This window comes from Corapipo altera, unplaced genomic scaffold, assembly GCF_003945725.1.
Source record: "Corapipo altera isolate COAL_440 unplaced genomic scaffold, ASM394572v1 126, whole genome shotgun sequence".
NCBI classification, from domain to species: Eukaryota; Metazoa; Chordata; class Aves; order Passeriformes; family Pipridae; genus Corapipo; species Corapipo altera.
In genome coordinates this window covers 1,208,813-1,223,677 of record NW_020884937.1, presented here as the reverse complement: position 1 = coordinate 1,223,677, position 14,865 = coordinate 1,208,813, and the positions used below count along the sequence as shown (strand labels likewise).

The 14,865-nt window shown below is 41.4% G+C and overlaps 1 protein-coding gene across 2 annotated transcripts in view; it reads left to right on the top strand.

Moving 5' to 3' along the window:
* CRHR2 (corticotropin releasing hormone receptor 2) overlaps positions 1–14,865 on the top strand; it is a 141,474-nt gene that overhangs the window by 109,471 nt on the left and 17,138 nt on the right. For both annotated transcript variants that reach the window (XM_027660632.1, XM_027660633.1), the window contains 2 exons: positions 2,153–2,225; positions 13,743–13,828. In XM_027660632.1, coding sequence (XP_027516433.1) covers positions 2,153–2,225; positions 13,743–13,828 — 159 coding nt within the window. The remainder of the gene's footprint in view (positions 1–2,152; positions 2,226–13,742; positions 13,829–14,865) is intronic.

The following is a 14,865-nucleotide window of genomic DNA, read 5'->3' as shown; positions in this document are numbered from 1 at the left end:
CAAATGTAGTTCTTGCAAGTTATGGAGAATTATGTTTCCTGCTTTGGCATATCTTGTAATTCATTTTTCTTCAAATCTTTCCATCTACACAAGAATAAAAAGGCAGTTTCATTCATTTAAGGCTGCCCTGGGGATTCTTCTTGGATGATAACTTACTTGGAGGAAGTGCCTTATTCCAAGTCTTGCTCTCATTACCAAATCTTGGAAAATTAGTTGCAAAATTATCCATTTACACTAATTTGCAGCATGTGCACCAGGGAATAACGGACGTGTTTTATATTTCTAAAATATTCAAAGCTCACTCATTCATTTGGAACTTAAAAGATGTAGGAATTGAGTCAAGAAAAGGCAAATAATTCATGGTTCTGAGTCACGTTTTTAGATACCAGCTACATATCTCAGCACTGCTGCCCAGTCAGAACATCTTGAAATGGGCACCTAGCTCCTTTTATTTTAGCAAACAACACGTTTTGTAGAAAGGCTTTGAGGACATGATGTGATCTGTAAGAATTCTTTCCTCGTCTCAGTTTATTTGCCCTGAACTCTTGACGTTGTGTCTTGCAGACATTCACCTCTCTGAGGCAACACATTTTCTATCTGGCTGCTTGTAAAAGTGAAAATCTGCCTCTCTGGTCTCCTTGGCTCAGGAATTACCCTTGTTCTCATGTCTCCAGTGGCACTAACTTACTGTTTGTCACAAGGCAAACATGAGAAAGGCATAATTTTTGCTGTGTAGACTTGTTATGTGGTATCCATGGCAGGGAAGAAAACTCTCAGACCCTTGAACTCCAAGATCTACTTGCTAAGGGATCTGGAGCTCCAATGATCTAGACCTTAAGGAATTACGAGAGCAAAGTTGTCTCTGCTTGGTGGAATCCTGGATCCAGACCACGTGGATGTGTCTGTAATACTAAATTAGCTCAGCCTGGGTTAATTCCTGGGGATGGAGTCCAAACAGCATGGAGTAATTCACATCCATATTATTAAACCTTCTTGGCCTCAAAAATCAGGGTAGCTGCAGTTTGTGGACTATTGGGAGTGTCCTCTGGCTCATGCTTGCTCCAGATTTGTTACCCAAGAATAGTTTAGGGGTTGGATATTATTTGGCCTGCGCCAAAGCTGCAGCAAGGAAAATGTAATGGTGCAAATGATTTGGTTCAGAGCTGAGCCCAGTTTCTAATTCATTTACCAGCATAAATACAACAGATTTGTTACTCTCAGTTAAGACAATGAAGTGAGTGACACTGTGGGTTGCTGTGAAATCACAGGGTTAGTCTGTTGTATAGCACAGCAGAGAGAAAAACACGTGGAATTAGTGGAAGTGAAAGTCAAACCAGTGCTGAGTCACATGTGGCACATCCAGGATCTCTGCTGGTTTGAGGCCATTTGATTTACCTGAGACTTCACTTCACCTGAGTCTATTTCCTCTTGGTGATCCAAATACTTGGATCAGGTATTTGGTCACTTCAAATGATGGCTCTGTACTCTTTGCTGGGTTTGGTGGTCATGGAATCATAGAATCACTAAAGTTGGAAAAGACCTCTAAAAAAAAAAAAGTTGGAAAAGGCCCTTCACCCAAGACTGCCAGGTCCACCACTAAACCATGTTTTTGAACACTTCTAGGAATGGTGACACCACCAGTGGAGTCCCCAGTGGTCTCAAGAGTCATTCAAGGACAGTGGAATTACCCCTTATTCATCCAGTAGCTTATTTAGACAGCATTTCCATGCAGTTTGAGACATATTTGCTATAAGCAGCAGCCACTTTGTGGAATGTGTTTCTGGGAACCGCAGCAAGATAACAGTTGGAAGTTTTTTTCTTACACAGAATATTTCCTTAGTCCCTTTCTCAGACATCTCCTGCACCCTCCTTGTAGCAGGTTCTCACATTTCTTGGAAATATTTACACAGGCAATTGCCAAAACCATAGTGGGAACGTGAATGTTTTAATGGGCGGGGGAAATGGGGCTCAGATCTGTGTCCAACAGCAGGTGCTTTGTAGCAGAAAACTCATTTCCTTTCTGAATATTTATATATGATTAATCAATGCAGTGAATAAAGGAACACCTCTCTACAGTGTCCTTCCTATTACAGTCTAAAAGAAGTGAATTTAACTTTATATATGACTTTCTTATTTGTTTGGTTTCTTACAGATGCTGGTTTGGAAAAGAGCCAGGGAAATATATTGACTACATATATCAAGGGCCAGTGATTCTTGTCCTTCTGGTAAGTGTTTGTGTGGGTGGAAGGACACTACCATCTCCCCTTGAGAGATAATTTGATAGGCATCTGCAAGGTTCCACATACTTTTATGTAAAATAAGACACAAACAAGGTCAAACATCTTCAGATGCTCTCTGAAGTTGCCACAGTAGCTAAAACTGCAAGTCAGAACTGAAGTGACCTGGCTTTCCTTGATCTCAGGCCATTCTTTCCTCCTCCCTAAGAAAAGCTGTTTGTCTTTGTACAATGTTTTGAGATGTAGGAAGGAAAAATGTTCAAAAACAGGAGGTGCATCACACTTTCTGTTCATCCACTTGAGGTTCCTGACAACCAGAGCAATTCTGCCATGTGCATTGTTTAGAAAAATATAACAATCATGGCTGGGAATTGCATCTCCTCATACAGTCATCTCCATCTTCTACATCCCCATCACTGCTGTGTGTTTGTTTTTAGCTTTCCTGTTGTTGAGTTTCCTTTTCAGCGCCGCCCACACTTACCAGGCTGTTTATCTGTTTACCCAACACTGTCTCCTGTGCCAAGCAAGAGTAGGCAGAGGAAGAAGGAAACTCATTCATAAACCATGTTGAGCCTTCAGCTGAAGGGCAGTGGTGCTGAGTGTGGATGGAAAATATCAGTGCCATTGGAAAGGACAAGGCTGCAAAACCCAATTCTGCTCTTGCAGGCAGATGTCACAACAGAGAATTCACAGGGCTTGGTGGCTTCCCCTCTCTTAGGGAACCAAGACTCACCACAGCTGTCCCTTTTGCCACTATAATCCCCATGGAGAAGGTGCAAATGCTCCAGAACAGGCAGCACTTCCAGCTTCATGCTCTCACCTTGTCAGTGCTGTGTTCATGTGCTTTTGGCATGAAAAAAACTTCCCTGTTGCCTAAGAAGCCAACCACCACTCTGAATGTGTCCTGACATCAGGAGAGGTAATTTCTGTATTGTTCAGATGCTGCAAACAGATCACATAGTGCACACCTGAAAAGAGAAAAAAAAAAAACAAACACATAGGAGGAGTCTGTTTTTATGTGAAGATTCTTTTCATTATGTTCTAAGGAGGGAAATAGCAATTGGTGTGATATGTCACTGAAGGAGTGACCCCAAAAACACAAACAGCTTCATGGTGAATTGAATCACTGATACAGAGACTAACTCACAAATAAATCCTATTTGGACAACACGAGGTAGGAGGTTTGTGATACTCAGAGCATTTGAGTTTCACATCATTGCCTAGAAGTCTGTGAATCTCTGAACACCCCTTTAGTCCACAAGATCTGTTAAATCCTTGGGCAGCATCCCTAGCAGATACCATAGGTAGCTTCATCATGAAAACACCTTTCTTCTCCCCAGAACAGCACTTTAAAGAGCCCAAGGAGACCCAGGAAATAGAGGTACAGTTGGGGCGGTCTTTATTACAGATCATTATTATCTGCCTTTAATTTAGAATAGCCTTGAGACCCCTCTAAACTGAGCCTGTAACTGAGGAGCCCTGACCTGACACTGTGTAATGAACCTTCCTACCTTGGCCTGCCTGCACTTGAGCTCTAATTAAGCCACTAATGAGATAACATCAGTAATTGCACTGTAGGGGGAGGGAAAGCAGCTGATACAATTTAGAGAAGTAACATGAGGGCAAGCCCTTCCTCCCTTCACCTTATGGTTGCTCCCATCAAAAAACACTGCTGCAAGAGGAAAGGAGCTCTCTGGAAAAAAATCTAAAAGGCAAATTTGAACATTCCTCTTATGTGCCCTCCTCCCTTCTTTTTTGAGCTGTCAGATGAGTTTTGTGTTTAATTAAAACACACAGCCCCACAGAGTCTTAGAGCAACTTGACAGGCTCTTTTTTTGATCCTTATGTGAATAAATTCAAATTGTATATAACTATTCAAGCGTCATTTATTTTATTGGAGTTACTGACCTTTTCAAGGGTGCTGTGAAAAGTGATGGATTAAGAGCACTGAAATTTGACTTCTGCCTTGTACTCAGGGCAAAAAAGTCGAGCATCACCACTCTCATACGTGATTATGTCTCTGCCTGATCACAGATGGGGACAAAGTGCTGCTTTCTTCTTCCCTCCAGTGAACAATGGTCACCAAAAATGGAAAACACAAAGATTTAAAAAATAGTGCATGTCTGTGACCTCTTTCAGTCACAGCTCATGAGCTTAACTTGAATTGATGAAGAATTGAAATAGAGTTGAAGCTGAAATTCATATTTTGTGAAAGAACATATACAACAGGACATAGTCCTGATAGGGCAAGGGAGAATGACTTTAAGCTGATGGAGAGTAGATTTATAGTAGATATATAGGCAGAAATTCTTCCCTGTGAGGGTGGGGAGGCCCTGGCACAGGTTGCCCAGAGAAGCTGTGGCTGCTCCATCCCTAGAAGTGTCCAAGGCCGGGTTGGACGGGGCTTGGAGCAACCTGGGCTAGTGGAAGGTGTCCCTGCCCATGGCACGGGGTTGGAACAAGATGATTTCAGAGATCCCTTCCACCCCAAACCATTCTGTGATTCTGTGATAATTCTGTGAGAGAACTAACCCATGGTGCTGCTAGAAAGATAAAAAGACATGAATGTTGCTAGGAGAAATTAATGTTATTTCCAAAAGGGTGCTCACACTAAAAACTAAAAATCTAAAAACTCCATGAAATTACAGTTCCTGTCCACATGTGAGCTTTCAGACTGGGACAGCTAAAATTGGCTTCACCCACTGGAGTGAAGAGCCAGGAACCCAATGTCCAGCTCAGATGAGTTTTGGTTGCCTCTTGGACACATCATGTGTATTCCAGCATTATCGTTATACCAGCCAGTGGAAATATGATTAGAGTGCTCTTGTTAAATATTCTTAGTCCCAGAGGGATAAAACCTGCTTCTAAAGATACCGAGTCTCTTTAAAAGATTTTTTTTTTTTAAAGGATTTTTTTCTGGCAAAAATTATTTCCACTGATTTTAGATTTCTCATTTTCTTGCCTCTATGCACTGAGTGGCTACAGCACAGGATGAGATAACACAAGGAACAGGTCATGCAGGAATTCTGACCCTCATGGGGAAGAAAGATTGGCCCAAGCAAAGCCCTTTGAGCATGGTAGCAATCCTCAAGTCCATCTTTAAACCACATTATTGTGTTATATCTCGGTTACAAAATCTTAGCAATGCAGTCAAGAGATTTGTTTGATTGATTTCCTACTTATCTATAGAAGGAACCTGAAGATTGTCTCGGGCAGAAAACAGGGAAACAATTTCAGACACAATCTCAGACTATTTCAGAAGCAAAGGAAAATAAGTGCTGATCCCACATATTGGGCGAGAAACCTGTATTTTTATCGACAAAAAATGTGAGGGAGAAAATGTGGGTAATCATTCTTCTCTGTTTCATTGCTGAATTGATTTTGGCTTGAACATATCCCCCAAGAGATCTAATCATTCAGTTCATTGGTTGCTTTGAAATTCAATTTCTGATAGCATCTCCTATACCTAAATACCTCTGTTAGGTATTTGCTCTTCAAATTAGTGATTTTTTTTTTTTTTTTTTAATTCTGATCTCTTTCCTCAAAGTCACATAACCGAGTTCTAATCACACACTCCTCTCTGAAGGTAAAGAAGGGGCAAAAGTTTGGAAATGCGTGCCAGGGAAGCGAATTTCATCCTGATTTTATTAAGGAAAATACATTTCTTATGTTCAATTTTAAATGTAAATGCTGCCAAAGAAACTGGTGAACATAAAAACACATTAGGATCAGAGAAGATCGGAGGACAAACCTCACAAAAGATGCACCAGGGGCAGTTAACTGACCTGCTTTCATTCACAGTGACTTCTGTTGTGAAGTGACCCCAGCTAGAAACTGCTCTGCAATATTTCTCAGAGCGAAAATTGTATCAATTTTCTGTTGTTCAAACAGGCAGATCAAATATTTCTTTTTTTTTCCAAACCTTACATTAGGCTTTAATAGATTTTTTTTTTTCTCTTGTGCTTGGGAACTGAACAGTTTTCTGACCTGAGCTTTTTTTGTGCCTGGTAGAAAATAATTCCCCACAATCAATTAGCTGCTGGAGTAAGAGGGTGGATGAGCTGATGGGAAGATCTGGAGTCCACTTCTGCCTGTGCCTGCATCAGCTGTTTCCTCTTGAACAAGTTAGATTGCTGCTCAAAGCTCGGTTTCCCCCAGCTCTAAAGCAAACTTAATGATACTTACCTTCCTTTGCTTTGAGATTCCTGGGTGTCAAGTGCTTTAGAGGAGTTAAGAGTCCTTAGGAAGATGGGCTTGTCCTTGTTGCAGGGTGGAATTTTGTTCAGGAGAGGGCTGACACATGCACCCAAGTGGTCTTTGTGATGTTCTAATCATTCACCAAGTAGCATTTTTGTGGTGGCAAGATCAAAACTTGCCCCAGTAATCAAGGTGTGACCACACCAATGGATTTTTATAGCAGCATCCTGTTCTCTGGTTTATTTTCTTTTTCTTTCTCAGTAATTCCAATTTTTTTTTTGCTTGTTTCCTTTCTTTCACTGGGAGCTTGAGATAGAGTTTTTCAGGGAGCCAGCTAATGTAATTCCAACATTTGTTTTTGAATGAAAATGCCCAGAGCTCATGACTCTACATGGTAAAGTTAAGATTGTTTTCTTCCCCCACAGCGTTACCCTTGTATCGAGTGATTGATGTGCCATGTTATTGCCTCATCACTTAGTGCTGTGAGTCCCTGTACAACTCTTTGCAATCAGGCTTTATTTGAGCTGTTCTGAGTAGTTTGATGTCACTAAAGATCTATCAACCTGTTCTTCATTCTCTTTTATAGATGTATGTAAAATAGCACAGATGAACTGGTAGCCTCTGTCCATTGAGAAAATAGAATATGTATATATGTATATATGTGTATATATATATATATTTATATTTACATATTCCTACCCTTTTTCTCATGTATTTTTATCCACAGTGCTCTTCCCTCCAAACCTCTAACAAGTTCAATGAGAACCTTTAGGGAAAAAAATTTGAATTCCTTTCAGAAGCCTGAATGCACTGACCACAGGGTCTCCCTTGCCCCCATGCTGACTCTTTCAGAGGACTTCACAAACCCTGTCATTCTTCCCTTTTACACCTTATTTCTACAAATGCTCTTCTTTACAAAGAGTTTGTCCAGCTCAGCTTCAGGTTATGGGATGTAGCAGTAGCTACATATAGTAACCACATGGCTCTGGAAGACCATGAAACTTTCTTCAGTAAATATCAAGTGTTTAGGTGGCTTTTTTTAGCCTCTGAATATTTTCTTATTTTCTGCTGATTCTCTCCACCCTTATGCTTCCACTTCTGCATTGTTCTGTTGAGAGACTGAGGTTTTATTATTATTATTGTAATTGATATTTCTTTTTCATTTTCCCTTATCCTTCCTATCTGACTGTCTCATGTTTTTTCTCAACCACTGGATTGCTGATTAAATTATTAAATGATTTTCCTATTGATTTTTTAAATTTCTCTCTCTCTAAACATGAGCAGTTCTTCCACTGCTGCAAGGTTGCAGTTCATAACCTGCAAACTGTTGATGTCCCTGAGATTTTCTTGCAAGAAAACCATTTATCATAATTTTCACTGGTTTGCAAGCAGGCTGCCTCACCTACAGGGAGGACAGAGATAATATGCTAATTTAATTATAGTCGACCAGAATTTGTCTCCAATTTTGCCATCATTGTTATTACTTTGTTCCTGCCGTTTACATTTTGTAGCTCTGCAGTCAATAGTGTCAAACAAGGTGTCCAATACCATGTACACTCTACAGTGTCTCTCATTTTCTAAATTTTCTGTTTCTGAGATGTTCCATAGCCAATAAGAATCTCACATGACCAGCAGCTACTAACAAAATTTCTCCAAAATTCATCCTAAGCCTTAGAACACTTTCCAGATAAAGCAATCATGTTTCCTCAACAAGTTGCTGGATGGTTCCTCTTTGGAGAAAGACTTTCTTGTGGTTCTTGGTGTCATCATGTGACAACTTGAGCCTGCCCAGCCTGGAGAACTACCAGGTGGATTGTTCACGTCAGTGTGACCATATTTTGGGGCTGTCACGTCCTCTTGACCATTTTCAATGGGCTGGTGGGATGAGTGGGCTGTCCAGGAGCTGTCACTCCCTCCAGGTGTGGGCAAAGCATCTGTGTGCTGATGTTAAAGGAAGGTGTCTGTCCATTTACCATTCCCTGCTTTCCCCACCAAAACACAACTCCCATACAATCTCCAGGACATGGACGTTCCTACCCTGCTTCCCTGCAGTGGATCTTTCCCTGCTGCCCCAGGGAGCCTCTTCCAGAGTCTCCCTGATCATGACCATCACCTCGTTACTCCTCATTCTTCTTAATCACATCTCATTTTTCCTGATTGTGCATAAAAGTATTTTCCAGCCCTGTGCCCAAAGGAGTCATTGTGATGCCTGTGACCTTTGAAAAGGAAACTTTTGTGATAAAAAGGCACTGTCTGAGGATCGTGTCAGGACAGCGTGGGAGAAAATTAAAACAGAACATTAATAAACTGCCAGGCTGTTCGTCTGAGGGCAGGATGACAGCATCTAATGCTCCCCCTGAAATGACTGCTCTGATCCCAGTTTGGGTTACTTAATCCTGAGGTGGATTTTACGACATTGCATAAAAATACAAAGCCTAAATGGAATAATTTTTACAATTCCTGGGAGTGAAGAGGAACAAACATTCTAAGAAGCACAGAAGTAAAAGCTTTCTGTGAAGCATAAAATACAAAGCCCAGCAGAAAATGAGCAAAATAAATGCCAGTTGTCCATTAAATTCTCGAAAGAGAAGAGCTTAATGACTTCCATTTTAAACTCCTGGGTTTGGGGAAAACTGCAAAGGAACCTTCCGAGTCAGCGTTCCCTCTTTTGTGCATTTTGGCAATTCCATCTTCCTAAGGAAAATAAATTTTCTCTCAAATAGAGTTTGAGTTTTATGAAACAAAAATTTTATGACCAAAAATCACTCAGTAAAAAGTTTCTTTTGGTTCAGAAGAGTTTCTGGGTTTGTGTGTTCAGGTTATAGTTGATCAGTGCCAAAGCAGATGGTCCAAATGGTTTTTGGATCGTTGGTTTATAACTCCATTTTGGGGGTCTGAATTTTCATCTCAGTTTAGAAATGGAAAGACTAAACTTCCAAAGCTCTGGCAAGATATGAAAACTCTTTCTTTGCCATCTGTAGCTGGAGAGAATCTTATTCCAGCAATAGAGATATTCTTAGCATAGCATAAATAAAAGTAAGAGAAGAAATAAGCCATTTTACTCTACCTTCAACACTTCAGCTTTGGGTTCATTTTATCCATCAATAAATATTAGGGTAAAAATCCTTAATTCTGTTTTCCATTATGAAGCAGAAAATGTCTATAAACAGAAATGAATGAAAATATAAAGTCAGCTTAAGGATAAATAGAAAGGATAAACTGCCTGTCATCATTACTCCTCTTAAATGACCTTTCCTGTCTCCATGTATGGAACTGATGTGTGGGTTTTGCAAGAGCTGTCCAGCTCTGAGAGAAATTAGTCTGTTGACATAGAGCTCCAATAATAGCAAGTCCTTGACAAATAATTGTGTGCTTTGCTCAATACAGCACTGAGGGTCTTTTCTAGGAAAATTCACTTTGCAGTAGTAAGATCTTTTTTCCTTTGAAACACTGCTGTACATATGAGGGATAAACACCAGAGGCTTTATCTTCTTTGCCTGTAAATCAGACTCAATCTAGGAGTCACTAGAACTGTGTAGATTCTCTCCAGCTGAGAAAATAGCTCCATTTTCACTTCCAATCCTTCAGCTTTTGCAGGCTGTGTGCAGCAGCCTGTTCCCTGCTTGATTCCCAGATTGTGTCTTCTGTCCTGAACAAACTCAAGCCATCATCCCAATGAGCTGTGGTCTCAGGCCCTGTGGGGGACAAATGGACAATTAAAATCCCATCTGATTATGCAGTGAAAATTGATCTTCAGATTAGACCTCTCTGAGCGCTGCTAAAAGGTCCTGTTGAGCCAAGTATTTTTCTGAAATGGAGTGTTTTTTGGAAAAGAAATCATGAAAAGTCAACACACTGAAATGTGCTTCTAGTAGGCAAAACCAAAAATAAGTATTTTGATGTGACCACATTTTCGTCTCTTGCCTTGGAATTTTTTGCTTGCTAAGCTCCGCATGTTAGGGCTTATCCTGTTCAAGTCTTTAAGATCTCTCAGAGAAACCTTAGTAGAGACAAAATGTTGGTGCCTCAGAACATTTTTTAAGCTTTCACAGATGACAGTGTCACAGAACCTCGGTAGATACAGCCACGTTCACTCGGCTGAAGCTCAGGTGGGATGTCACGGACAACCTGGAGATCACTGGGTGATTTGTGTGGGCAGCTGGTTCAAGTCCAAGCCACTCATTTAAAACATGTCAAATGAACCACTGTTGAAAAGTTCCCCTTTCTCTTTGCTGAATATAAATAGACCCTGGGATAACCAGCTGCTTAGAAATGATTTAAAATTAAATTATGTCAATCCAGCTCATCTCCTTATGCTCGTCTTATCCTCACCATGTGATGAAATTGCTTTATAGGGAGGGCCAAGTCATTTGGGTGTTCTCTCTTAGGTACCTAATCTAGAATGGGGAAAAATTAGCTACTCCTTTTCCTGAAGAAGCCTGTGGGATGAAGCCAACACCAGGAGCTGTGTGTGTAACATGGCTGGACCTGTGTCCTGTCCTGGTGCAGCGACAGCTGTGGAGAGAAGACTTATGAAAAAGTGGAAAACCAAGGTTTGAAATAGCTGCATACATTACTCATAGATTCTGAAGCCAGAAAGAGTTGTGAATTGTTTTTCTAACTTAACAAAGGCCACAGGATTCTCCTGACTCCATGATCCTCTGCGTCCCAGCCATCATCTTTTGGGCGTATATATGAGGCTCATTTTTCCAGTACCTTCCATCCAGGATACTCTACTTCCACTTGTCCCATTTACCAGCCTTTTAAAAAAAACCAATTCTCTGGTGTGCAGGAAAAGGCAGACTTGTAGAAGAAGACTACAAATATTAATGGAAGAAGCAGAGTGGCAGTCCCTCTGAAATGCAGACTGGACATCACTGAGTACTCCCCAAGTGGATTTTAGTGTCTGCCTTCAGGCCCACAGGCTTGAGCACTGCCCAGGTGATTAAGGATGTGTGGCATATTCAGTGTAAAAATTAAGAAGAGGACTCAGTTTCAGTGGCCAGTGTTGCTGTTCCCTTCTCCCAGAAAATATAATTGTAAATAATGTCCCTATCAAGGTTTCTTCTGCCACCTGGGCAGCTTGTTAAAAGTAAGAACTGATGTATTTGCCTTCCTGTTGCTTTTGTAGAGAGTTGAGGCCTCTTACCAGCACTTTGTCACAGGTGCCAGTGCCTCCCATAGTCTTCAGCTGTGCAGGAGAACTTCAAGTGCTGCTCAGGCCTTGGCTTGGGCAGCTGAACTGGGAGAACGAAAAATTGATTTACATAGAACAAGAGTGTTTCTAGTGAAGTAACACCCGAAGTTTTCAGCTGGCAATTATCCTTCTGGTCTGATGAATCACACTTCTGCAGTTTAATTTCAGAAAAGGTCAAAATCCCTAATTTCCTGATGCAGTCTGTGGCAATTTGAATTTCCAGTTCAAATGGAATGATGCTGTCACATGAAAGCAGGACTCAGGAAACTTGAAATGCCTTCTCCAGTCCACTTCATCATGTTAATCCCATGTGATTAATCTTACTTGCTCTTGCTTAGGACTCTATAATTCAATCTGGCACTTTTCCATTACGATTCCAAAAGTGTCAAGTTTCAGATGCCTTTTTTGCATCTTCGGTAGAAGTTACCCAAACATGGCTCTGAGCTGATGAAGAACCTCAAGACTTGACAGCAGAATTTCAGAGACAAAAGTTCTCTGTGGATGAGAGACACCCCCATCCACCTCCCCTTGGGCCTGGACATTTCAGGGACTGCCTGAACATTTATCTTTCTGTAACTGAGAAACAGAGCAGTCACCAGCGTGAAGAGTTCAAAATTCGGGATATGAAGCTGTTTTTGTGAGCCAGTTGACTTCAAGCTCTTAATATGACAAAAAAACCAATTCCAACAAGAGCAAATACACCAACTGCACTGTTTTATTTATTGCTTGTACTCCTCAGGGCCCTGCTCTGCTAAGAAAAATAATTTCCGAAAATGTCACGTTCAAGCCTAGAGAAGCGTTTTTGTGTCTCACGTAGTAAGTGCTTGATGCACACAATTCCCAGTGCTGCCAGTCTCCCAGTGTCTGTTTGGATGCTTATTGCACCATTTGTTATAAACACTGTTACAGGAACCACAGGGAATGGTCTGATGGATGTCAAGGTACCGTGATCATTGAAATGCACCACGTAGCTCGGAAAAAAAAAAAAGGAGCATATTCTGAGAACACCTTTAAATTGGCAGCTCTGCTGCAGTGTTTGTAAACAGTGGGAAGTGAATCACAGATTTGTTCCATTCATAGGCCGCAAAATGCCAGGAGCCCTGGGACCCTGGGAATGGGTGTGAGGCAAATACCTTCTCCCAGGCTTAGGCTGGGACCTCAGCAGTCCTGAGGGGACAGCTCTATGGTTCTGACAGCCTGCATCACTGACAGCTTGGAGACAAATCAGTGTGTTATGAGCTACTCTGTGTGTTGAAAGCCACTGAAAACTTGCTCCTAAGTGCCAACACCTTCCACTGACCACAGTCTACAAATCAGAACCTTCTCTTCAGTTTGGTTTTTTTTTCCCTTTCCCATTTACACTGACAGGAAACTTACGTAAGAAACTCCCTAACAGATGCTACAACAACAGTAATTAGAGCAAATCTCAATTCTCAGTGGTGAGGCCGTAACACAAATAATAATTACCCAGCTCAGCAGATTAAAAAGGGAAGTGGTAAATCCATCATTTTACCTTTACAGACAGTGCAAAAAAGGAGGTACTCTATAGGTATGATTCATCTGCTCTGTTTTAAAGGTCTCCTGTGGAGTGCAACATATGCAAATACAAAGGGAATCTGGTGGTGACTGTTTCACGTTTAGATCTCTGCAGTGCAGCCTTGTACTTGGGGAGCCTGATCCCACCATTCAACCTCCTGTTGAATGGGAGAATGGATTCAAACACCTCCCAGATCATCACAGCACAGTGCTACCCAACACTCTGTGCAGGGAGCCTTGGATGAGCCCGGCAAAGAGCCAAAAATCTCACCCTTAGTTCCTCGTTGCGCCCAGGAAAGGAGAAAAAAAATAAAAATAAGTTCCTCGCTAGGACCTTTAATTTTGTACTCCACTTGCATTGCTGTTTTGGAAACATTAACAGCTGTTGGATGTTTTCTGTATAATCTGGTATTTCTAGTAAAATTCTGAGTCTGTTGCAATCAATGGTAAAACCAAGAGGCTGTTTTCAGTCAGACTGGAACTGTAAAATGGGCCTTTTAGGGTGTATCACAACCCTTAAGCCATTATTTGACTCATTGGTCTTGTTTTTTTCTCTCTCTTCCTTTCATTTCCAGATAAATTTTGTATTTCTATTTAACATAGTTAGGATTTTAATGACAAAGCTGAGAGCTTCAACCACTTCAGAGACAATACAATACAGGTAAGTGAGCTGCTGCTTCTTGCTGTTCTGGTGCTAACAAAGCACTGCCTTGCTTGTCCTGTCCTTGTCCCATCCTTGTCTTTCCAGGTGCCACTGTTGATGGAGCTTGTACATTGGGCACACAGTGCTTATTTTTGCAGGCTCTCCATAAAATTTTGCCTGCATTTGTTCTGTCCACTCCATTTCAATGTCCAGTCATCACAAGCAGCCTTGGTTTACAGGCACAAAGACATGTACACAGCCACAGCCACCAGTCTCTTACCCCCTCCAGACTTGCACGTGGCCCAGCACACACGTGAAATTCCCCCCTTTCAGTGAAATCTGAAGGATTTGATCTCATGTGAGGGCAGGAACTTTATCAATTTCTATATGTACACAAGCATGTGCCATCTAGAGTAATACATCCAGCTCTAGGGTCCCAGCACAGGAAGGACAGGGACCTGTTGGAGCGAAGCCAGAGGAGGCACCAAAATGATTATAGCAATGGAATACCTCCCCTATCAGGAAGGCTAAGAAAATTGGGATTGTTCAGCCTGGAGAAGGCTTTAGAGTAACCTAATTGTTACCTTCCAGTACCTGAAGGGAGCCCAGAAAAAAGATGGAGAGTATTTATTTATTATCAGACTAAACAGTCTAAAAGCAAATTCTCAAAGACAAAGAGATGCTGAGCACCCTTTTCTTACCATTTACATGTAGTGACAGGACAAGGGGGAATGGCTTCAAACTGAGAGTAGATTTAGATTAGATATTAGGAAGAAATTCTTTCCTATGAGGGTGTAAGGCCCTGACACAGGTTGCCCAGAGAAGCTGTGGCTGCCCCATCCCTGGAAGTGTTCCAGGCCAGGTTGGATGGGGCTTGGAGCAAACCAGGATAGCAGAAGGTGTCCCTACCCATGGCAGGGAGTTGGAACAAGATGGTTACGTTCCCTTCCAACCCAAACCATTCTAAGATTCTGTGATTTTATGATTAATGTGTGCATACAGACATCTAATGCTCTTTTTAAGGTGTAGGGGATGGGAATCACAGACCTGATCCT